The 23,877-nt window shown below is 35.5% G+C and overlaps 4 protein-coding genes across 7 annotated transcripts; 3 read left to right on the top strand and 1 right to left on the bottom strand.

The window, feature by feature from the left end:
- The first annotated feature begins 23 nt into the window (after positions 1–23).
- LOC134266007 (uncharacterized) lies at positions 24–1,982 on the top strand. The gene is made up of 2 exons (XM_062748222.1): positions 24–554; positions 752–1,982. Exons 1-2 carry the CDS (start codon positions 542–544, stop codon positions 1,396–1,398), a joined length of 660 nt encoding a protein of 219 aa, XP_062604206.1. The 5' UTR covers positions 24–541; the 3' UTR covers positions 1,399–1,982.
- Positions 1,983–7,236: 5,254 nt separating this feature from the next.
- Positions 7,237–14,435, bottom strand: LOC134266009 (uncharacterized). 4 transcript variants are annotated; one of them, XM_062748226.1, is made up of 3 exons: positions 13,458–14,435; positions 12,057–12,516; positions 7,237–9,863 (listed from the first exon to the last, which is right to left on the bottom strand). In XM_062748226.1, exons 2-3 carry the CDS (start codon positions 12,505–12,507, stop codon positions 8,866–8,868), a joined length of 1,449 nt encoding a protein of 482 aa, XP_062604210.1. In that variant the 5' UTR covers positions 12,508–12,516; positions 13,458–14,435; the 3' UTR covers positions 7,237–8,865. The 4 variants fall into 4 exon arrangements, with proteins under 4 accessions (XP_062604210.1, XP_062604208.1, XP_062604211.1 ...); XM_062748224.1 differs by having other exon boundaries at positions 7,237–12,516; positions 13,458–13,763; positions 14,128–14,435; XM_062748227.1 differs by having other exon boundaries at positions 14,128–14,435.
- Positions 14,436–15,267: 832 nt separating this feature from the next.
- On the top strand, positions 15,268–16,979 carry LOC134266006 (scavenger receptor class F member 2-like). The gene is made up of 5 exons (XM_062748221.1): positions 15,268–15,396; positions 15,546–15,595; positions 15,688–15,807; positions 16,507–16,606; positions 16,759–16,979. The coding sequence occupies exons 1-5, from the start codon at positions 15,302–15,304 to the stop codon at positions 16,907–16,909; spliced, it is 516 nt and encodes a 171-aa protein (XP_062604205.1). The 5' UTR covers positions 15,268–15,301; the 3' UTR covers positions 16,910–16,979.
- A 1,740-nt stretch (positions 16,980–18,719) lies between these two features.
- On the top strand, positions 18,720–22,490 carry LOC134266008 (uncharacterized protein K02A2.6-like). The gene has a single exon (XM_062748223.1). The coding sequence runs from the start codon at positions 18,720–18,722 to the stop codon at positions 22,488–22,490; it is 3,771 nt and encodes a 1,256-aa protein (XP_062604207.1).
- Positions 22,491–23,877: the final 1,387 nt, after the last annotated feature.

Genomic DNA, 23,877 nt, shown 5'->3' with positions numbered 1-23,877 from the left:
TGAATACGGAAATACGAGTGCTGCTAAACGTTATTCTAAAGAACTTCAGGTTGAAATTAATGAATCGACTGTTAGATCAATAAAAAAACAGTATCTAAGGGAAATACGGAATTCCGAAGATGGTATATGTACGTCTCTGCCACTTGCGTCACGGGGAAGACCCCCAGTCTTGGGGAAGTATGACGATGAAGTCATTGACTATATCAAAAAGTTACGCAACGCTGGGTCAGTAGTTAATAGACATATTTTAATTGCGGGGGCTAAAGGAATAGTTGAGTTCAATGACCGCTCCTTACTGTCAGAAAATGGAGGACCCATTGCATTGGATCGATCCTGGGCGGAATCATTTCTGAGACGACTGGGTTTTGTGAAACGAAAAGGGACAAAGGCAGCCAGAAAACTTCCCCTGGATTTCGAGAACCAGAAGTTAGAGTTTGTTTTATCTGTTAAGAAAATTAGATTGGAACATAACATTCCAGAAGAACTTGTCCTAAACTTTGATCAAACGAACGTGTCAATAATCCCCTGCGGTAATTGGACGATGCACAGTGTCGGTAGGTGTGATTAACTAATTATACACCATTATGACCTATTATAATCAAACTTTCAAACAGTTGTTTTAACCATGTGAACTGATGAGAAATCATTTTAGAATTTATACACTATTTAATTTTTCAAAAAGTCAAAGATTTATTTCGTTTTTGTGGGACATGCAATTATTTGAAATTAAATGAAATTTTTCATTTCACAGGCGATAAGCAAGTGGAGATCGTAGGACCGGAGGACAAGAGACAGATTACCGCTCTTCTCACATGTTCGATGTCTGGAAAAATTCTTCCGCCTCAGCTATTGTATCAGGGTAAAACACTACAATGTACCCCGACATCTGTTCGTTTTCCACAGGGATGGGATATTCATTTTTCTGAGAACCATTGGTCAAACGAAGAAACCATGTGCCGATTTGTTGACACCATTCTTCTGCCCTACATCAACAAGATGCGCGATTCCCTTGATTTACCCTTAAAACAACCTGCCTTATGCATATTTGATGTGTTTGCTGCACACAGAACAGAATCATTTCTTAAAAAATTAAAGAAAAACGGCATTATTGTGAAATTCATACCGGGTGGTTGTACTGGTGAATTGCAACCGCTTGATCTCTCCGGAAATGCCCAGTTTAAAGACTTGGTAAAAAAACGATTTGTGTCCTGGTATGCTACAGAAATAAAAAAAGAACTGAAAGCAGGAAAAAAGATCGATGATATCAAAGTTGACTTGAAACTCTCCTCGGTGAAAGTTCCCCATGCAAACTGGGTCATCGATGCGCTCAAAGGACTTGAGAGTCAGCGAGACGTTATCAGAAATGGGTGGTATAGATCGGGCATGTTGAGTGATTAACAGATTAATGCATTCTGATCCTATACTTCTGTGCCACATTAAACGAGTGATGTCTAACTTTTTTATGCATGTTTTTAAGATGTCTTATGCTTTTATTTACCATGTACACATTCCTTATATTTACATGTAATTCTGAACATGCTTAATGAACATGATGAAGGTTTTATTTATCTGGACAATTTTAAAGTTTGCATGAATAGTAAGTATGCTGCTTTTTAACTAGTAGTAAATTTTTAAAATGTTTTAAAATGAAATAAATGTTCTTGCGTTTTTTTTAAGTTTATTTTTTCATGCTTTGAAAACACCATCGGGTTCGGTAAACAAAAAAAGGGCAGTAACCCAATTAACAGAACAATATGGCTCCAAGTTTGGTTTGTTGCTCGTAACATTGAAAATTTCTGGATGAGTATCAATGCCCCGAAAAAGAATACATATCTTACATAAATCAAGGTAAATTGTTAATATTCTGGATATATTTTAAAAATAACCACGTGCTGTTGAATGTTGATAATTTACTGCTAGCCACATCGATGTAAATCGTGTGGAAGAAAAAAAAAATCACACATAGACTTAAAGGACTGGTTCGCGGCGAGAAATATTCGCGACGACGAGGCTCTCGCGAACTTCGCGAAAATTTCTCGCACGCGAATAAAAGTTGGTTTACAGTAATTTATTGATAGGAAAATCGTTATGGAGACAAGTTCCTAATGTTTGATAATCAGGGCCGACCACCTACTTACAGCATATTCTAGCTTATTTAATATTTTGGCAAAAGAAGCATTTTTTAATCTCAGTCCTATAAACACTCGTTGAACTTTCATCATGGTTGTTTTTTCCTTCAGTATCCCGACAAAAATAATACTCGGACTGTGTCATAGAAAAAGAAAGTCGAGTTTCGTTTACATTCTTCCATATCATACAAATATTTTGGTAAAATTCTTAATGCGTTATCAGAGGGGCCTCCTCTGTTTGGCTCTAGTGTGAGCGCGAAGGTGTGTGTGAGTTAATTGTGTTTTTGGTTTATCTCTTTTCGAGTCACCCGCGTGGCGCAGTGGTTAGAGCGTGTGCTCTAGAGTTGCGAAGTAAGGAGTTGATCCTTTCTTCGCGGCTTTTAATCCGAATATGGGAGTAGACGTGGAGACCGGTCATTCGGACGAGACCGTAGAAACCGATGTCCCGTATGGCAGTAGGTGCTGGCACGAAAAAAGATCCCTTCCTGCTCAATGTTCTGAGTGACGAGTATAGGACAAAATTTGCAGCTCTTAACCGGCAATTGGTGGCGTCGTCACATGAATAAAAAATTCTCTAGACGGATGTTAAACAATATACAATTACTCAATCAATTAATATTTTCTTTTCTTTCTTGATGAAAGTGCAAAAACTTGAGTTGTTCTGTTTACTTGGTCATTAATCTATCAGATAATGGTACTCCAAACAATGTCATTGGCCCTGAATTATCTTCAATGATATAATATTTGTCTTAATGATATACACGTGCTATAATTTTTGCTTATTTTGTTTTGCTCACTAATGAATGGTTTTGTTTAACATACCATTTTAAGGGGTATAGGACCAGAGAAAATGATTATCTAGAAAATCCAACCTGTGTATTAGCCGTGAAATCATTATATTTTTAATGTATGTTATCTTCACCTATTTTTCGTTGAAGAATACATTTGCCAAGAACATTTATTATCATGTAATAAAAAAGGAAGACTTATCATTTAGAAGATAGGAAAGTTATATTTTGTCGCCATTTACGTCTTATTTGTATAGGAGCATGGCTGGTTTTTGTATAAGAATTACTTAAAGCCATGATTCAAAGGTATTCAACTTTCCCAATATTATTATATTTCTCGGTTAAATGAAGTTTTACCGAGATTTGTACTAGGTTCATTCCATCGCCCTCGGAGGATATATCCTATTTAACCCTTGTTTGTTTTTTCTACGTAACAACATAAACTCTTTGTTCATACAAATAAATGCTATTTCAAATTTTCGTTTAGATCTTTTTTACATGCTACAATGTATATTGACGGTATACATATGCACGCATTTTTTGCTTTTTATGAAAGTGAAAAAATGTCTTTTGAAATCACTGTAGTTCAAGCAGGACAGCATGTTACACTTGTACCAAAAAGAATCTTAAGTTGCAATGTACAATATATAGAAATAGAAATGCCTTTTATATGAAAAATATCCCTTTTATTATTTCCTTAAATAAAGCAAACGTATTTGGAATTTTATTTTCTATTGTCCTTGTTGATCAACATTGCCGACTGATGGAAAAGCTCATTTCTGAAATATATGGATATAACAAACAAAAATTCAACATCATGAATCCATTAACAATGCAAAATTGGCACAGGGCAAACACGGACTTCCAAAACATCAGAAGCGTGATCAGGCGCCATGGAAGTAAGAATTTCCTACCGACGACCGATGACACCCCTTGTGTGATCCTTGTCATGATCGGATATAACGCAAAAAAACGTTGGCGATTCAGTATGTGTATATATATAATAGCCTAACATTTAGTATGAAAAACGTCAGTTAGCATTTGACTTGACTAAATGATAAATTGTATTTTCTGACAAGGTCATTGTATCGACTATAGAACTTACGAAATGATTACTTTGAATGAGGCTGTTGATATTCTTGTTCAGCGACTAATTTGTCAAGAGAATTGTTCAAACATAGTGCATGGTCTTGCGTATCGAATCAACTGATAAGTGACATAATTTCCGTGTGCATTTTAGTTACTTAATCTCATCAGTATAAACCGATTTTATAGATTACGCTGACCACTAATGGCGTCATTGTGAAATTAAATACTTAATAGTAAATTGAAATTTTATTTTTTGGCATGAAATGAAAATGTTAAGATGATGGTACTGAACAGTTATTGGTTTATAAACAATAGAAATACATATGGGTTTAAAAAATATATTAAACACCCATCCATGGAAATACAGGAGTAGGAGCAGATGCCTAGGAGACATTAAAAACATCCCTTTCTAACAAAGTCGCACAAAACTGACATGTTGACAACGTTTCACCGAATATTTTAAAGATGTAAATATATCTTACAATAGCTTCTTCTTCCATTTGCCGTAGTGCTTAAATATTGAACAGAAATTCTTGTTGAAAAAATGGTATGGTTAGGATCAACTAAAATGCTAACATTCTTATTTACATGAATCTTTTCACTTACTTAATTGTGAGCCTGGAAAATCCTAAATTTGCAATCATACATTGATAAATACATAAATAAAATACATTTATGTTATATAAGTTTGGAAGTTGTCATGCTTCTAATGAGATTTTAACATCCTTCCCCTCTTCCACCAAAAAAAAAACAATATTGAAAATATTCAATTATCCAATATACCCCATTTGTTCAAAAATCTTTTCAATTCTAAAATAGAATCCAATAATTCACTAATTGTGCCAGAATTGATTGGAAAAGAATCATGTTTTGAATCTGTTTTGAATCTGATGATGTTTATAAGAAGGTCAACTTGAAATATATATATATATATATATATATATATATATATATATATATATATATATATATATATATTGTACCTTGTGAAAGAATACAGTGTTTGAATTCTTATTCTAATCTGGTTGACCCCAGTTTTTTCCTATGTACATCATGTTACAATGTCATTATGGTGCTTGGAGTCAGATCGTGTAATATTTTGCCTTGGATGTGTAATACTCTGTATTTGAGTCCCCTTTTTCTGACCCACATTTTAAAATTGTGTTATTCTTCTTCCGTCATTCACTTTAATTTGATATATAATTGATAAATAAAATGTTTCACTTCTATGTGATGTTATTTGATTTTACCTGCTTTAAACAAAACAACCTCAGTCGTTTAATCGGCAGGAGAACAGAGGAACCTCAATATCTTTTTTTTTTAATTCTAAAGCGTTACCAGCTGAGCCTCCCATGTATTTGCTCTAGTGTGAGCCTGAGAGTGTGTGAGTAAATTCTGTGTGTATATTTCGTTTTTTCTTTCTTTTCTTTCCCTAAAAAGTGCAGAAAAGTATATAATTCTGTTTATTTGGTCATTAATCTATCAGATACTCCGAATAATGTCACTGGCCCTGAATTATCTTCAATGATATAATATTTGTAATAATAATATACATGTACTATAATCCTGGACTAGTTTGTTTTTCTTATTGCATTGATGGTTTTGTTAAACAGATTATTAGGGAGGTATAGGACCAGAAAAAATCATTTGAAATTCCAATCTGCGCATTAGTCGTGAAATTAACATTTTTGTAATATTCATAGATTGCTGTTTGTTAAAGATACCACAGAGTCTGACACATCTGTTTCATTTTTGGATATTTTACTTGAAAAAGACATTAATGGTAATCCAACAACCAAGCTCTATGACAAACGTAATGCCTTTAAATTTTCTATCGTCATTTCCCCTTACTTATAAAGTCATGCAACAATATACCTTCATCACGTGCATTCGACGTTTATATATCTCAGTTGATTCAAAACGCAACAGTATGCTCTACAAATGAACAATTTCTAAAACGAGGTAAATTATTGACAAACAAGATGATGAAACAAGAATATCAGCAGTCTCGTTTAAAGTCATCATTTCGGAAGTTCTTTAATAGATACAATGACCTTGCCAGCAAACACAATTAACCATTGAGTCAAATGCTGAAGGACGTTTTTTCATTCAATTATCAGTTCATTATTTATACACTGAATTGACTGTGGATTTTTCCGTTATTTCCAGATCAGGACAAGGAGCACACGGCGATATAACCGGTGACAGGTGATGCTCACTCCTCCATGGCACCTAATCCCACCTCTAATGTTTTAGAGGTCCGTGTTTGCTCTGCTCCTATTTTGTTTTTTTAATGGACTCTGATATTGAATACTGTTCGTTATCACAATATCTTTCATCTTTACCTATTTTTGGGCTGAAAAATTAATTTTGCCAAAGACCTTTATTATGATGTAAGAATATAGGAAGAAGTATCATTTAGAAGAGAGGAAAGCAATAATTTCTTTTTTTTTCAGTAACGTCATATTTGTAATAAAATTACTTGAAGCCATGATTCAAAGGTATTCAACTTTCTTAATACTAGGAAAATAAGTATTATTACATTTCTCAGTTAAATAAAGTTTTACCTAGTTGCGCTCGGTTTATTCCTTTGCCCTCGGAGGATATACATGTATCCCCTTTAACCTTGTCTGGATCTTTTTTTATAACAAAATAAACTCTTTTTTCAATCAAAGCAATGGTATTTCAAACTCTCGTTCAGATTTTTTTTTCACATGCTTCAGTGCATTTTGACGTTGTACATGTACGTGTAATTCTAGCTTTTTATGAAAGTGAAAATTTGTCTTCTAAAATCACTTTAGTTCAAGTAGGACAGCATGTTACCAAAACAAATCTCATGTTACAATCTAGAAATAGAAAAGTTCTTTACATTAAAACTATTTCCTTAAATTAAGCAAATGTATTTTAACATTTTATTGTCCTTTGTGACCAATATTGCTGGCTGATGTTAATATTGATGTATGAAATATATGGAGAAAACAAATAGAATTTAAGCTCAACATTTTTTTTAATAATTCAAAATGAAGCAGAGCAAACACATACCTTTAAAACACTAGAGGTAGAAACGGATGACATTGAGAAGTAAGGATCCCTTGTCGACCGATTACACCCGCTGAGTGCTCTTTGTCATGATCGAGAAATTACGGGAAATTCGTCGACAATTCAGTAGTTATATGATTAGTATGAAAAGTGTCAGTTAGGATTTGATTCAATGATAATTTGTATTTATGCCTCCTCTTTTCCCAAAATGCCATGAAAAAGGACAAAAGACAAATGTATATTGAAGTTGAATTTTATTGATCAAAATAAAGGTTTTGATCAATAAACAAAATTGTAGTTAATATAAGCATCAAAGGTTACCAACAAAATGGACAGTTTTTCTTTACACCTATAAAATATTTCTTACATACATGTATAATAATAACAGAACACAAACTCTATATTAACTACTGTTTGCCGAAAACAATTGTAAAACATGTATATACAGTTTTCTTCATACAAAACAAAATCCAGAATTTAACATGTAAATAAAGAGAGTATACAATGTATAGTTTGAATGTTATAAAAATGGCAAAGGTGGGGTCAATTATCCTGACCACACTCTAAAGTGGTTCAGGGGAGGAGGGAGGGTAAATAAAAAACTGGTTAAAATGATCCCAAAAAATCTTTGTTTTCCTCCAGGCTAAGTCTAGTACAAAAAGGACGCTATCTCTTAGCCAATGAAATCCAAGGAAAGTTGAGAGGCTACATACGGGTTACTGATTAAACAAAATATGAGGCTCACCAAGGGTGAGAAATGTAAATCATGGAAATTCGTTGTCATAAAATAATTTATTTACATAAATTGCATTTATGCCTCCTCTTTTCCCAAAATGCCATGAAAAAGGACAAAAGACAAATGTATATTGAAGTTGAATTTTATTGATCAAAATAAAGGTTTTGATCAATAAACAAAATTGTAGTTAATATAAGCATCAAAGGTTACCAACAAAATGGACAGTTGTTCTTTACACCTATAAAATATTTCTTACATACATGTATAATAATAACAGAACACAAACTCTATATTAACTACTGTTTGCCGAAAACAATTGTAAAACATGTATATACAGTTTTCTTCATACAAAACAAAATCCAGAATTTAACATGTAAATAAAGAGAGTATACAATGTATAGTTTGAATGTTATAAAATTGGCAAAGGTGGGGTCAATTATCCACAGTTGAGAAGATCATGTTCAAAATGATCTTTGAAACGACCCCAACCAAGCCATTGCCTGTACATCATTCATATAAAAATGCTTTTACAAGAAGGAATGAACATATAAAATATATTTACATCAAAACATATATGCATAATAATACAAAAACAAATAAGGATTTCTTTTGTACCAGAGTTCTAAATATGACAACAAATGAGTACTAGCCCCAGCAAGTACTCTTGCTTCATTGAAAATGTCTTTACATACATAAAAACATGTTACCGGCCCAAGCAGGTAACACTTCAGATCTACTTTTACTACTGGCACCAGAAGTAATATAACATCACCAAGTAATGCATGTATTCATATTATAGTGATACCGGCCCCAGCAGATATCTATGAAATAAAGCTTATGTTATCTGGCCAAGCAAGGGGGTATTGTTAAATGTTGATTTAATTGAATACCGGCCCTAGCAGATATTCAAAAATAAGTTTATGAATCAGAAGGACGAGCATTTCTATGTATTTATGAAACTTTGTTATTAACATGTGAATGTAAAATTTTTAAAATAGCTAACTGAATACTGGCCCAAGCAAGTATTCAATAACCACAAGCTACAGCCAATATCAAAGAGAAGGTCAATAAGCAATAGATTTGTTTACTCACTAGTGGGAACATGATTTGATCTTATATACTTTTGAAATGCATTGGATTGCCATCGTCCCATAGCCCTAATTTGTGCATCCGTACATCCCTTAAGAGCCGCTGCTGTAGCAGCACCTATTCTAAAGCTGTGTCCCTTATATTTTGTACTGTCTAAACCACACATGAGCAAACATTTTTTAAGTATATGATTAAATTTAACTCTAGTTAAAGGTGAGCTGTTATCCAAAAGAAACAAAGGACCTGTAATATTTTTCCTTGTATTTAAGTACTGTAAAAGTGCTTCTACTGCAGAAATTTTGCAATCTCCATGTGAGAATGAAATAAACTTAGGTATACCAGAAGAGTTGTGCTTAAAAGTTTTAAAACAAACATTGACCTGAGAAGGTTTTCCTGCTTTACATGTAAAAGTGACATCTGAAATTTGGATGACTTCATCGTAATGACCCTCAGATCCGACCAACTCTCCAATACGAGCAAATGCCGAAAATGCAAATAGAAATAAAGCCCTAAACATTTTTTGATTGTTTTCTTCCATAACAACTTGTGGTAGACATGACACCAATTTGTCTAATATATGGTTGGTAATAGGTAATCTAATATCAAATGTATTGCCCAATCGATAAGCTCCAGCAATTAATTTTTGTATTAAAAATGACTGTGTAGGATCCTGATAATTCAAAATTTTATGCACATACCCTAAAGCTGACAAATAAGTAGAGATGGTTTTCGGTGAGAATGCTGTAGAAAACAGATGTGCTACAAAAAGAGCAACTATGGATGAAGTTAAAGGCAGCACACATGGTATACTGTATGAAGTGCAGAAAGATGCAAAAGCCCGCCAAGCTCTGTTATATGTTGCTGCTGTCGATGGTGCTATAGCTGCAGTTGTAAGCTTTTCAATGTCGTCCAAAAGTTTTGAGGCATCAGTGTTTCTGGCACCATGGTTGGTTCTACTTGTGCATCTGGTGCTAACTTCCGGAATTCTTGAACCTGTAATCGAGAAAGGCTATCTGCCAACTTATTGTGTTTACCAGGTATATGCTTTGCTCTAAATACAATATTATGCTTCAGACATTGCATGACCAAATACCTAACCATCTGTAACACTAATTGATCTTTGCTAGATAGCTTATTGATAACAGAAACTAATGCCTCATTGTCAGTAAAGAAAAGAATGGAGTGATTAGCAAACAATCTTCCCCAAGTAGAAACTGCAAGCACAATCGGGTAAAACTCTAAAGTCATAATGTTCAAATTCTTCCAGTTTTCAGGAAAACTACCATAAAACCACTGCGTTTTATATATTCCTGCAAAGCCTTTTGACTGTGCAGCATCTGTATACAACTGGAGGGTGTTACTTGACAGAAATTTCTCGTCTAAAAACATAGTCTTACCATTATACTTTTCAAGAAATGTCAACCACACAAACATATCCTGTTTACATTCTAGGCCAATGGTTATAAACTTTTGATTTTCAGACACTTTCATTAGCACATTTATACAACGTCTAAGAAATGCGCGACCTGGTAAAATAACCGAACAAGCAAAATTCAAAACCCCTATAAGTGATTGCATCTCTTTTACAGTACATCTATCTTTTTGAACAAAATTTTTGAGCAGATTTGTACATTTCAAGATCTTATCTCTGGGCAACCGGGTTTCCCTTAACCGAACATCCATCTCTATTCCAACAAACTCAATAATCTGTGTAGGAAGAACAGTTTTTTCTGCTGCAAGGGGGATTCCAATGTCGGCACAAAGTTCAAGGAAACTTTTAAATTTCTGTAAACATAAAATTTTGGATTGCTCAATAAAAAGAAAATCATCCAGAATATGAACTACAGCTGTGATCCCTAACCTATTCTTCGCGATCCATTCTATTGCAGTACTAAACTGCTCAAAAATTTTACAACTTGTTCTGCAACCCATTGGTAGACACCTATCATAGAAATAATTGTTCTCCCACATAAACCCTAATAGCTCATAATCTGTTGGTGAAACAGGTAGAATTCTGAAGGCTGAGCGAATGTCTGTTTTGCAACAGAATGAAGTTTCCCCAAGTTGTTTAATATACCCTACAGCATCATTTATACCTGCATACTGAACGGCAGCTGCCTCATCAGATATACCCGCATTAACCGAACGTTCAATTTTGTTGGGGTAGGATAAGTGATGAATCATTCGATACTCATTTGGGGTTTTCTTAGGCACTATACCTAGTGGCGAAATTTTCAAAGAATCGAAAGGAGGATTAGGAAAAGGTCCTGCTATGCGGCCAGCACTGAGTTCTTTAGAAATTTTTTGATTCACAATATCTTTCTTTTCAAGGGCTGATTTAAGATTAGGACTGTACTGAAACCCCCTGTCCCCTTCATATTCTAACTTGAAACCATTTCTGAAACCATCTAATAAATAAAGTGTCTTGGATTTATCATAACCTACCAAGTATTGAGCCAATTTCTCTGGGTTAATAGGAGTTGGTAAGTTGCTTGAGTACTCAGGCTTTCTTTGTAGGTTGGGACCCGGTTGACTGTGTATTAGGTGAAAACCTTTTTTCTTTATTTCTCCAACACTGGGTTTTGGGGTGAGGTTTAAAGCAGGTTGAACAGATGTGGGGGTATTTACAGAGGCTACTGCAAGACTTTCCTTCATTAAATTTGAAACAGTGGGGACGAAAAAGCTGGTTCTTAGCATTATTAGCATGATGAGTTACAGGAGCCCCCAACTTTTTCATTAAAGCCCGACTATAAAGGACCTGATCTACTTGTCTCCATGATAATGAGATATCCCCTTGCCTGGCCTTTCTAAAAGTAACATCGTAGTGAAACCATTCCCCCCCATCTTTATGTATGGAACGTATCAAATGCATATATACTGCCAAAGCTTCTGGTAGATCTTTATCATTCGGACTGCCCTGCCGTACTACGGAACTGAAGATATTAAATGCGTCAGTCCATTCTTCGATCGTTATGTACTTTTTCTTTTTATTGGAACTTAGACCAACTCTACCCTTATCCTTTACAGAGAGATGGAAGTCAACAAATTCCAGATCAGTAGGAGGGTCTAGAATGTCACTCATCTGGACGAATTCATTGGCTAATATCTTTTCTTTGATTTTGCTCGAAACGTACGTGTATAGGGGTCTACCAAGAGGTTTGTATTCAGACGTACTTTCAACATTACCCTGTAATTGTTGAGTCAGGTTCACAAAAGTAGCTGCTGGTAGTTGCTGTTCACTTGATTCAGGAATAATGACTGGTGCTGCACTGGCTGCTGTAATCTGTGTTGCACCTTGGGCATGTTGGGCTGTAGTGGACTGTGGGGTTGAAGATGTAACCGTTGAATTAATTCTCTGTTGAGCTTGAAGTGGAAAGGGTTCATTCACAATTTCTCCTGCGTTTGTTTCTTTTGGCATGGCGGTTTGCTGTCCACTTAGTGTTGTGATGGTTTCTTGTTGTCCGGTCGAAGGTAGAACACCAACTTTCTTCAATTCAGACAAGATGTTTGCCGTTATCGATTGAGTCAAACTTTGTATAACATTAGGGTCATTTTGCACAGTGTCATTTGTTGTCTTTTGTCTCTTTGCTGCTCTCTGTCCAGTGTTTGACGATGGGTTCTTCTTTTTAGGACCCATTATGGTGTTCTAAAATAACAAAATACAAATAAAGCAAATACATGCTAAGAATATTCATTAGCATGCCAACATACATGCTTTTTAACATAAAGCATGCCAATTTTTTTTTTTTTTTTTTTTTTTAAATAATAAAATGCCATGATATATTTATCAAATTGGCACCAGAAAATTCATAACAGGTGTTAACTTCCTGCCTTAAAGATTTGTAAATTATTACATGTAAAAACATACATGCCAATAAACTTGTGTTATATTCTTAAAACAACAAATTTGAAATTTGCTTTATGCATGCTTTTTAAAGCATGCCAGAGCCTGCATAATTAATTATTCAATCAACCTCACAGGCATAAACATATAGATGTATATTTCTAAATCATTAGATAAATAATCTTACATGCTGAATATGCAGCATGCCACTGCACAAAGGAAATATTTTCCTGTTCAATGCCAAATAATGTCATCATTCCAGGAAATTACATAATATATAAAATTATGAAATACAGAACAGACTTACATGCTTCACTTATAGAGCATGCTACTGCTAGTTTAAATATTTTTAACCTTTAATTAGGCATCAAGTACTTATATGATAAACAATTTACATTGTTTACATGCTAAATTCTCAGCATGCTACAGCACAAAATAAAGCGTACACTTGCTCGTGTCATATGTTACTAATCGCAGACATCATGATAATGAAATAGGCCTAGAATCAGAAATGACCAATAACAAATAGAATGCCACAGATGTAATTTTGAATTGTAATAATGCATTAAATGCATCAAGAAAAAGAAATAAAATAACATTTTATATCTATCAATGATATCAAATGAACATGAACCAGAACTGAAGTAATCCATTTGAACCAATGACAAATGTTTTCAAATTTAAACATGTTTTGTTGTACTAAATTACTCTATTATATACAACAATGAACATGTAAACAATACCTTATGGCCTGGAGAATCGCCAATCTTAGGCTCCTATAGAATTTCCTATTTCCTATTTCAGACAGATGTACACCATCTACACTAAGGATGGCCAATGGACTATTCATTAATCGTAAATGTTTCCAATATCCCAACTTTGGGTGAATTTCTAACATGTCCTTTAACATTTGATTGACAATATCACGTCGAAAAGAGTACATCTCCACTGTCACATATCGTGGGCTTGAACGAATGAAAAGTTCACAAACAACTATTCGCTTAATGTAGCTGTATTTGTATACAAGCGATTCGACCCATTCCACAAGCCTGCAAGCAAAAACTTCTGGTTTTAACTTTCTATTGCACAGGTCATTGCCACCCAGTTGAAGTATAATAACACTTGGATGAAAATTCTTGATCTTATGAAACAACGCATCATCGACACAGAGTTTATCTAACGTTGCACCGCCCACTCCGTAGAATTGAATCGTGCAAAAATCAAAGTCAAGTCCAAAATTATTATTACACCCTGCATACTGTCCTAATGATTGTTCTAATCGACGAATAAAACTGTGTCCGACCACTAAAACGTTCGCCATTTCACAAATAGAACGCACTGAATGTTTACATAACAATGGCGGTCACACACTATCGAACTCAGATGAAAACAAACAAAATTGTAAGCATTTACCTGGAAATTAGCTCTCAAAACCAGAAATCGTCTCTCAATTGTTCAAGCAATCAAAAACTTTAAACATGGGACGAACTCTTCATCAAAATAAATAAATAAAAAACTGGTTAAAATGATCCCAAAAAATCTTTGTTTTCCTCCAGGCTAAGTCTAGTACAAAAAGGACGCTATCTCTTAGCCAATGAAATCCAAGGAAAGTTGAGAGGCTACATACGGGTTACTGATTAAACAAAATATGAGGCTCACCAAGGGTGAGAAATGTAAATCATGGAAATTCGTTGTCATAAAATAATTTATTTACATAAATTGCATTTACTGACAAGGTTATTGTATCGACTATAGATTGTTGATATTCTTGTTTCAGCAACTTGGTTGTAAGTAACCTACATCGTTTTGTTCATACAAAGGTCATACCCTTTCGTATCGAATCTGCACCTGAGAGATTTGTAAGACCCATATGCGTATGATTTGTAGTAAGGTAACTTTATCCGTATAAATTGATTTCATAAAACGTGTCAACCAATTATGGCGTCAGTGTGAAATTATCTATATCGAAATTGTAAGATTTACATGTATTTAAGATGATATAAGAATGAATGGTAAGATGAAGATACCAGTGATTGGTCCCACCAAAAAATCAATACAATACTAATACATATATGTAAAAAGACATTAAGCACAAACACTCAGAAATACAGATGCAGAGGAGATATTAAACATCTCTTGTTAACCATGTCGCACAAACGTTAAATGCTGAGCACATTTAACCTGACTTTAAATGATGTAAACGTGTCAGACCGTACCGTTTTCTTCCTATTGCCGTGGTGTTAAATTAGTGAAAGGAAATTCTTGTTTAAAAAAATCTTATGGTTAGGATAATTTAAAATGCTTACATTCCTATGTTCATGTATATGAACCTTTTCACCGACTCAATGAATTTAACGTTTTCACTCTTGGAATGTTGAGATTTTATCGTGGATGTAATTTATGTTTATCTTATTACCATTTTTAGGAAATTGTCACGATATTTCCGCCCTTCGAATTCATTTTCCTGTAGAATAATTCATTATTTCCAGTGTGTTTTCTTCTTCCCTTCCTCTCCATACGAAACAGCATTAAGATCTATATATACCATGAAATGTAAATTATCCAAAACGCAAGTATAAATCACAAAATGGATTGTCGTATAATTTTGGTGTTCATTTTCTTCTTCAGAGTTTTCAATGAACTGTTCGCCGTAAACCCTGGAATTTGCTCCAATCTATCTGAGTGAGTAGTAAATAAATATCTTAGAAATCATTAAATTAGTTTTTTTTTTCATATCAAGTTTAAAATAATCTAGAGTATCTTAAGCATTTTTTTTAAAGAAATGCCTTTACGTCTTTAAACGAATTGTTATCTTTTCTTTCTACAAACAGAGACATCACTTGTTGTCAAAATTACCATAAAAATGGTAACCTCTGTATAGGTGAGATAATTATATTCGAGTAAAATATCTTTTCTTGGAATTCCTAGCATTTTTTTTTTTTGATTTTTCATAAAATTTTGTTTTACAAAAAGCGTGTCCCCCAGGAACATATGGTTCAAACTGTACCGAAACATGTCCTCATGGTTTTTATGGGTACTTTTGCAAATGGGAATGCAATTGTCATCAATGTGATAAAGTCAGCGGATGTGCAGGTAGTCAATCGATTTATTTTTTCAATGCACTATTAAGTCTATTTGTCTATTTGTCTTTTTAAAGAAAAATTCATGAGGAACATTTATACATATTAAGCTGTAAGTTAAGTTAAAAATAAAAAAAAATTCCCAATAGTTTTCTTTAAAACCGTCCTTAATTAAAATATGTACATGTATATACGTAAAATAATGGAAAAAGCATATGCAGTTTTTGTATCTTGTTCATTGGATTTCCTTTTAAAAGTGATAACACATTAATTTATATAATCAATATACAAACATCATTAGTAGTTTAAAATTATGAGAATAGCTATAAGAATTTTTTTGTATTTGCTGAAGGATGGGGTGTGGGGTTGCGTGGGGGAGGGGTAGGGCAGGGCCATCATTTGGAATCCAAGTTTTACTTCAAACTATTTTTGAAGGATTATAGTTTTAAGGGAATCTTTGCGTGATGAGCTTATCTTTCCAAAATGAATTTTATTTACGTCGTCCTTTTAATTATAAGTTGCTTCACAGAATTCTTATGCTCCATTCTATGATCTTTGATTCTGAAAGGCACATTCTTGAAATTATAGAGAAGTTGTGATGCAAAAGAATCTAGATGTCATAGATATTTTTTGTTCATCAAGTCTCTGCAAAAATCAAACTACTTCATTCCACCGAAGAAAAAAAAAAAAATATTACCATATTCTAATATAGAGGAAGTTAGCACATTGTCGGAGAAAATCTACCTGCCATCAATTGGTGTTCTTTCTCTTGTGGTTTGTTTGCTTATCGCATACATTATAAGGTTGAAATGGTACGTTACACTATATTGTTTTCGTTTTTCAATTTAATGCATTTCATTTTAAGAATGAGTAACCATGCATTAAACGATGCATATCAAAATGACTTGAGTAGACATGCGTGTTAAAATCAAAGCATCTTTTTCTTTTGTTTTTAAATGTGCAGTCAAATCAAACATTTTCAACCTGCTGGCGGAAGTGACGCACCTGTTGTGGTACAGTATGATTACGATTCTTTACAACGACTTAAGGATGGACAGTCTATTGCTTCACAAAATCTTGACAAGCATGATAATGATACTGAACTCAATTTATAAATGGAAATTACAGATCCAGCTATTAATAACTAATAAAAAATTTCTAAGAAATAAGCTTATTTATTTACTTACAGGGCTGTGTTATCATCGTAATTTTTTTAAATATATTTTCTGGACTATTCATATTAGAAAGAATAGTTGACCTTACTAGCTTTCATAATGGTATTACTACTACAGACATATTTATGAAACCTCATTTATGTAATAAAATATTTTATGAAGAAATTTTCACTCTCGGTACCTTTTTTGTATCTCCAATGATAAAATGCATCTTCTTTTGAAATTTTGCTCACAACTCACAATAAAACATTCCATTTGAGAAAAAAAAAATAAAAAAAAAGTTGTATTTTGTTTTTAAATCTTTTGTAATTTTTATCTAAGTTAAGTATTGAAATTATTAAAAAAATATACGAGGGTTTTCCCAGAAAAAAAAAACTTTTTTGTTTCATAAAAATCAAAAAGTTTAGAACTGGCATGCATCACAGTTTACATTTTTTATAAATACAACGTATATAAATTTTAACAAAATATTAGTTTTAAGTTATTCTTGGTAATGATAATCTTACGGAATAAGCTATTGGTGCAACACTGACGTTGAAACGTGATTTGTGACATTCATAAAATTAAAGACTTTTTGTTATTTTTCTCTTTCTTCCTTCAGATAACTGATCAAGTCATCCTTGAACTTTTTGTTTCAATTTTACCTAAAACCAGTGTTTGAGACATGTTTATGTTTTTTGAATTATTTCCATTTTTTCATTTCCTATATTTGTGATCAGGTGTTATATTCAACTCTATAACATAATTTATGCCAATAAATTATTTATGTATGTTGCATTCCCTGTGGTCGAGTATTTGTTTGTACTATTTTTAATGTGATCTAGGAAAGTTACTTTGTCTGATGCGCATGCGCATTTGAGAAAATTTCATGTTTTTATGTTTTTGAATTATTTCCATTTTTTCATTTCCTATATGTGTGATCATGTGTTATATTCAACTCTATAACATAATTTATGCCAATAAATTATTTATGTATGTTGCATCCCCTGTGGTCGAGTATTTGTTTGTACTATTTTTAATGTGATCTAGGAACGAGTTACTTTGTCTGATGCGCATGCGCATTCTTTATGTAAATTTCAGTCATTCAGATAAGGATTTTCACCATGTTTTCAACTTGCGGGATGTTTTTATAATGGTTTAAGTCTAGTTTCCTCGATCCTCGGTAAGAAATTGAGAAAGCGTCACTTCGAGGACTGATCATCTACAGTTGCGTAACTTGAGAGACAATGTGATTTATTCGCCTTGCAAACGTATGAGCGATTACTGTATAACTTACTGATGATTAATAACTTGCTGGCGGATAAGTAGTTACTATTCCGCTGATATACTGTGTACAATTTACAAATGGTGTCAATGCAGGCAGAATCCCTTTGTTTACAACGATGACGTCACTCATCATAGGAGATTCCCATGTAAATAGACTTCGTCTATATATAGATCCCGGTCGACCTGCTTCTGATTCATTCAATATTCGAGAATTAACTTCCGTGAGATATTATGGTTGTAATGTTCATATCTTAAAATAGTCATTCAGATTTAATGTTTTCCCACGTTTAGGAATTTGCTATACCAGCAGAATGTTATATGTTAAATACAAGTTCAGTAATTGATGTTGACAGTTTCAGCCACGCCGATTTGTGTAATCATTTAGTTATGTAGTTTAGAATTAAAGCGTTAAACCGAGCAGACGTGTTTTCTGTTATAAGTGTCTAGAACACGGACAGTACATTGGCGACGAGGAAAAACAATAATGGCAAAGGCATTGCAGTTACCTGCACTTAATCCCTTTGATGTAAATGGTGACCAGACAAGCGTTTCCCAAAGGTGGGATAAGTGGAAGAAAACTTTTGAATTTTACATAACGGCGACAGGGATAACGGATAAAGCACAAAAAAGGGCTTTGTTTCTACATTCCGCGGGAAGTGAAGTCCAAGAAATATTTGATACCCTTGGGGAGTCTGGAGATGACCTGGACGGTGCCAAAAAGAAATTAGATGAGTACTTCCAACCAAAACGGAACATAGCATTTGAGCGCCATTTGTTCAGGAATGCGGCACAAGGTGAAACAGAAAAAATTGACAGTTTTGTGACTAGGCTGCGCAAACTGGCCGTAACCTGTGAATTTGAGAAGCCAGACGACAACATTCGAGATCAAATTGTTGAAAAGTGTAGATCGTCAAAACTAAGAAAAAGACTCCTAAAGGAAAAGGAATTAACTTTAAAAAGTGCAATGGATATAGCCCGAGCTGGCGAAATCGTAGACGAGCAAGCAGACAGATTCAAGGGCAGTGAAACATTTTCAAGCTCCGATGTAAACACTGTTAGGCCGTCGGTAAGTCACAGGAAACAATACGTGTCTGAGAAAAGTTCGCAGAAAGATGCCACGTGTTTTCGGTGCGGACGGAAGGGCCACATTGCAAGGAACTGTACAATTACTAAGGACAAAACATGTAATAAGTGCGGAAAGAAGGGTCATTTCGCAAAAGTGTGTAAGACTAAATCGGATACCCCGCGCACTAGACCAGGTAAGGACCGCAGTACAAAGCATGTTCATTTAGTGCAGAGCGAGTCCTCAGATGACGAGTTCGCATTTGCTGTCTACAAAAACGATGCAAATGGCATGTTAGACGTTAGCGTGGGCGGAGCTAAGATACAGATGCTAATTGACTCTGGCGCGAGCTGCAATATCGTTAACCACAATGTATGGAGCGCCGTTAGAGCTAACGATGAAACAATGTCTCTGTCGAGAAGCACAAAAAGATTGTTTTCTTACGGATCAAAGGAACCTTTACAAATACTAGGAACATTTCGGGCTGTCACCAAGCATGGACTGCGTGAAACATATGCAGAGTTTGCTGTCGTTGAGGGCGATTATATTTCCTTACTAGGAAAAGACACAGCGGTAGAGCTAGGAGTTCTACGCATAGGAACCGATGAGCCGGACCTATGCTCCGTTAGAAGCGAACTTGATAGAATTGTTGCCTCAAGAAACTCTGTTTTCAATGGAGTAGGGAAACTGGAAAACTTTCAGCTGAAAATCCATGTCGACAAGACCGTGACCCCTGTAGCACAACCGTTACGACGTTTACCATTTAATGTGAGGAAAAGCGTGCACAAAAAACTCGAGGAGCTAGAGAAAATGGACATAATTGAGAAAGTAAACAGCCCAACGGCCTGGGTGTCGCCACTTGTCGTTGTGCCTAAGAAAAACGGGGAAATTCGAATCTGTGTCGATATGAGACGGGTCAACACTGCTGTTCAACGCGAGCGATACCCGATCCCGACTGTGGATGAAATGCTAGAGGATATGAACGGCAGCACAGTGTTCTCAAAACTCGATTTACGTTGGGGATACCACCAAATAGAGCTAGACGAGGAATCAAGAGAGATAACCACATTTGTGACACACGAGGGCCTTTACCGCTATAAGCGCCTCATGTTCGGAATTTCCTCAGCATCTGAGATCTACCAAAGAGTAATTGGACAAGTCATTCAAGGTATCAAAGGAGTAAGGAATTTGTCTGATGACATTGTAGTCTACGGGACGGATCAGGCGGATCATAACAAGAAACTTACGAAGGTGCTCGACAGACTAGCTGAGAAAGGGCTTACCCTAAACAGAGAAAAATGCGAATTCGGTCTGTCAAAAATTGTGTTCCTCGGACATGTGATTTCATCAGAGGGGGTTAAACCTGACCAGGAAAAGATCAAAGCAGTATCGGAGACCAGGACGCCGAGCAACAGTTCCGAAATAAGGAGCTTCCTGGGGCTAGCAAATTACTGCGGCCGTTTTATACCAAATTTCTCAACAATAGCTGCCCCTTTACGAGAACTTACAAGGAAGAACACGCACTGGAGTTGGACGAAAAGACACCAGGATGCGTTCGACATGCTAAAAAGAGCGCTCGTGAGTGCCGAAGCTCTAGCATATTATAATTCAAAAGCCGAGACAAGAATAATCGTGGATGCAAGTCCCGTTGGACTTGGGGCCATTCTAGCACAGAAACAACCGGACGGATTGTTTAAACCAATTGCATATTCAAGTCGAACTCTAACCGACGTTGAGCAAAGATACTCGCAGACCGAGCGCGAGGCTTTAGGTGTCGTGTTTGGTTGTGAAAAGTTTCACATGTATATATACGGGCTGGAGTTCGAAATCTGGACGGATCATAAGCCGTTGACTTACATTTTCTCTCCAAAGTCGAAACCACCAGCTAGAATCGAGCGATGGATGTTGCGACTTCAACCGTATAAGTATAAGATTGCCTATATACCTGGACCAAAGAATGCTGCTGATGCTCTATCCAGATTGAGTCAGAATCAGGCTTGCCGAATACGCCACATTGCAGACGAGTATGCGCATTTCATTGCAGATAATGCTGTACCGAAAGCACTCACTATTCAAGAAGTTCGTCAGAAAACTTCGGAGGACCGAGAACTCGTCGAGATTATGAGGAGGATCAAAACAGGGCATGGGCGTCTGGATCCTAAAATTCGTACCGTGGAAGCGGAACTTTCAGTCGTCGACGGAATAGTATTACGTGGATCGCGCATCATACTGCCTAAATGTCTAAGGAGACAAACGATACAGTTGGCCCACGAAGGACACCAGGGCATTGTTCGCACGAAACAAAGACTAAGAGAAAAGGTATGGTGGCCAGGCATAGATACAGAAGCTGAGCGATTTGTTAGAACATGTCAACAATGCCAACTTTTGTCGAACAACAATAGGCCCGAACCAGTTCGAACAACGGTATTACCCGACGGGCCATGGCAGGATCTGGCTATAGATCTTATGGGACCGTTTCCTTCTGGGGAATATTTACTAGTCGTTATAGATTATTTTTCCCGATTTCAAGAAGTAGCCATTATGAAAAAGATAACCAGTGAGAAGATCATTCTTCAACTTGAGAGTATGTTCGCGAGGCACGGTTTACCTTACAGCATGCGAAGCGACAACGGACCACAGTTTGTGTCAGAGGAGTTTAAGGGATACCTGAATTCAAATGGTATCAAACACATTCGGACTACACCGTACTGGCCACAAGGAAATGGGGAGGTAGAGAGGCAAAACCGAACACTACTCAAAGCCATTAAAGCTGCAAACGCAGAAGGCAAGGATTGGAGACAAGAACTACCCAAGTTCTTACTTGCATACCGTGCGACCCCACATTCTACAACCGGAAAAAGCCCTGCAGAGTTATTATTTAATCGGAAAATTCATACCAAGTTACCAGAGATCAGCAAAAGAATCGATCGTGAAGAATTAAGAGAAACGGACGCAAAACGGAAAGTGGATTTTAAAATAAGAGCGGATGAGAAGCACCGCGCCATACCGTGTGAAATTGAGATCGGTGACACTGTTGTACAACGTCAGCCAAAGCGCGATAAGTTGTCAACCGAGTTCGCTCCTGAGAAGTTCATCGTGAGGGAGAAATGCAGAAATGCAGCGACTCTCGAGGATGAAAATGGATCGTTGATTAAGCGAAACTGTACGGCTATAAAGAAAATGGATCGTTGATTAAGCGAAACTGTACGGCTATAAAGAAATTTATATCGAGCGACGAAAACGAAACGGAAACGCATGACCCCGAAATTAGCGCAGACGAAACAGGAGACGAATTGGATAAAGACCGTTCTGTCACAGATACCGGAAGACCAACCCGGGAACGTAAACCACCCGCCTATCTAAAAGACTATGTGACCACCTGAGAAAAGAAAAGGATTGACTTTTTGTTATTTGACTGTAACTTTATTCTGTATTTGTATAAAGATTAGTTATTGGCATTACAGGCTGTCATTTCAGAAATTATGTAAAGATTAGTTTTTCTGTCTAAGGTGAAGAGGGATGTAATGTTCATATCTTAAAATAGTCATTCAGATTTAATGTTTTCCCACGTTTAGGAATTTGCTATACCAGCAGAATGTTATATGTTAAATACAAGTTCAGTAATTGATGTTGACAGTTTCAGCCACGCCGATTTGTGTAATCATTTAGTTATGTAGTTTAGAATTAAAGCGTTAAACCGAGCAGACGTGTTTTCTGTTATAAGTGTCTAGAACACGGACAGTACATTGGGATTGACTTTTTGTTATTTGACTGTAACTTTATTCTGTATTTGTATAAAGATTAGTTATTGGCATTACAGGCTGTCATTTCAGAAATTATGTAAAGATTAGTTTTTCTGTCTAAGGTGAAGAGGGATGTAATGTTCATATCTTAAAATAGTCATTCAGATTTAATGTTTTCCCACGTTTAGGAATTTGCTATACCAGCAGAATGTTATATGTTAAATACAAGTTCAGTAATTGATGTTGACAGTTTCAGCCACGCCGATTTGTGTAATCATTTAGTTATGTAGTTTAGAATTAAAGCGTTAAAGCGAGCAGACGTGTTTCTGTTATAAGTGTCTAGAACACGGACAGTACAATGGTATAAATGGTGGACTTGTGAGGAATAATAATCATCTACGTAAATTCACCTCAATTGTGCAGGAGATTAACCCCCACCATCTTATTGTGCTGTTAGGGGGTAATGACTTGGACGCACCTGGTCCAGTGGAACTTTTTGTGACAAAGTTTGTTTCATTCTTAACACAACTTAAACATCAATGTCAGCTTAGATCTGTGACCGCATTGAGTTATTTTCCAAGAGACCGTACAAGAGTGGTGTCCGCAGAACTATATAGCCAAAGAGTTACCCAGGCCAATGAATGTTTAAGAATCAATTGTTTGGAACACGAAATAACATTCTGGAAATTGCGGGGTTTTACTAATAGTCGAGACCCCATATTAAGAGACGGGGTGCACTTAAACGACCTAGGCAATTACAAACTTCTACGTCAAATCAGGGGTGTTTTTCTTCATCAACTGACTAATGGAGGACCTATTGTTACACAATCTTGAAG

The sequence above is a fragment of the Saccostrea cucullata genome, unplaced genomic scaffold, assembly GCF_032062105.1.
Source record: "Saccostrea cucullata isolate Sc308-1 unplaced genomic scaffold, CSIRO_AGI_Scuc_v1 ctg10264, whole genome shotgun sequence".
NCBI lineage: Eukaryota > Metazoa > Mollusca > Bivalvia > Ostreida > Ostreidae > Saccostrea > Saccostrea cuccullata.
This window is presented reverse-complemented; position numbering and strand designations above follow the sequence as displayed.

What these genes read in the sequence shown, in the direction of transcription:
- LOC134266009 (XM_062748224.1), bottom strand. Translation starts at nt 11,576, where the DNA reads ATGCTAATAATGCTAAGAACCAGCTTTTTCGTCCCCACTGTTTCAAAT.
- LOC134266006 (XM_062748221.1), top strand. Translation starts at nt 15,302, where the DNA reads ATGGATTGTCGTATAATTTTGGTGTTCATTTTCTTCTTCAGAGTTTTC. An exon ending in ATTTGCTCCAATCTATCTGA is followed by an intron (nt 15,397 to 15,545) that starts GTGAGTAGTAAA and finishes TTCTACAAACAG; the next exon opens with AGACATCACTTGTTGTCAAA. An exon ending in AAATGGTAACCTCTGTATAG is followed by an intron (nt 15,596 to 15,687) that starts GTGAGATAATTA and finishes TTTTACAAAAAG; the next exon opens with CGTGTCCCCCAGGAACATAT.
- LOC134266008 (XM_062748223.1), top strand. Translation starts at nt 18,720, where the DNA reads ATGGCAAAGGCATTGCAGTTACCTGCACTTAATCCCTTTGATGTAAAT.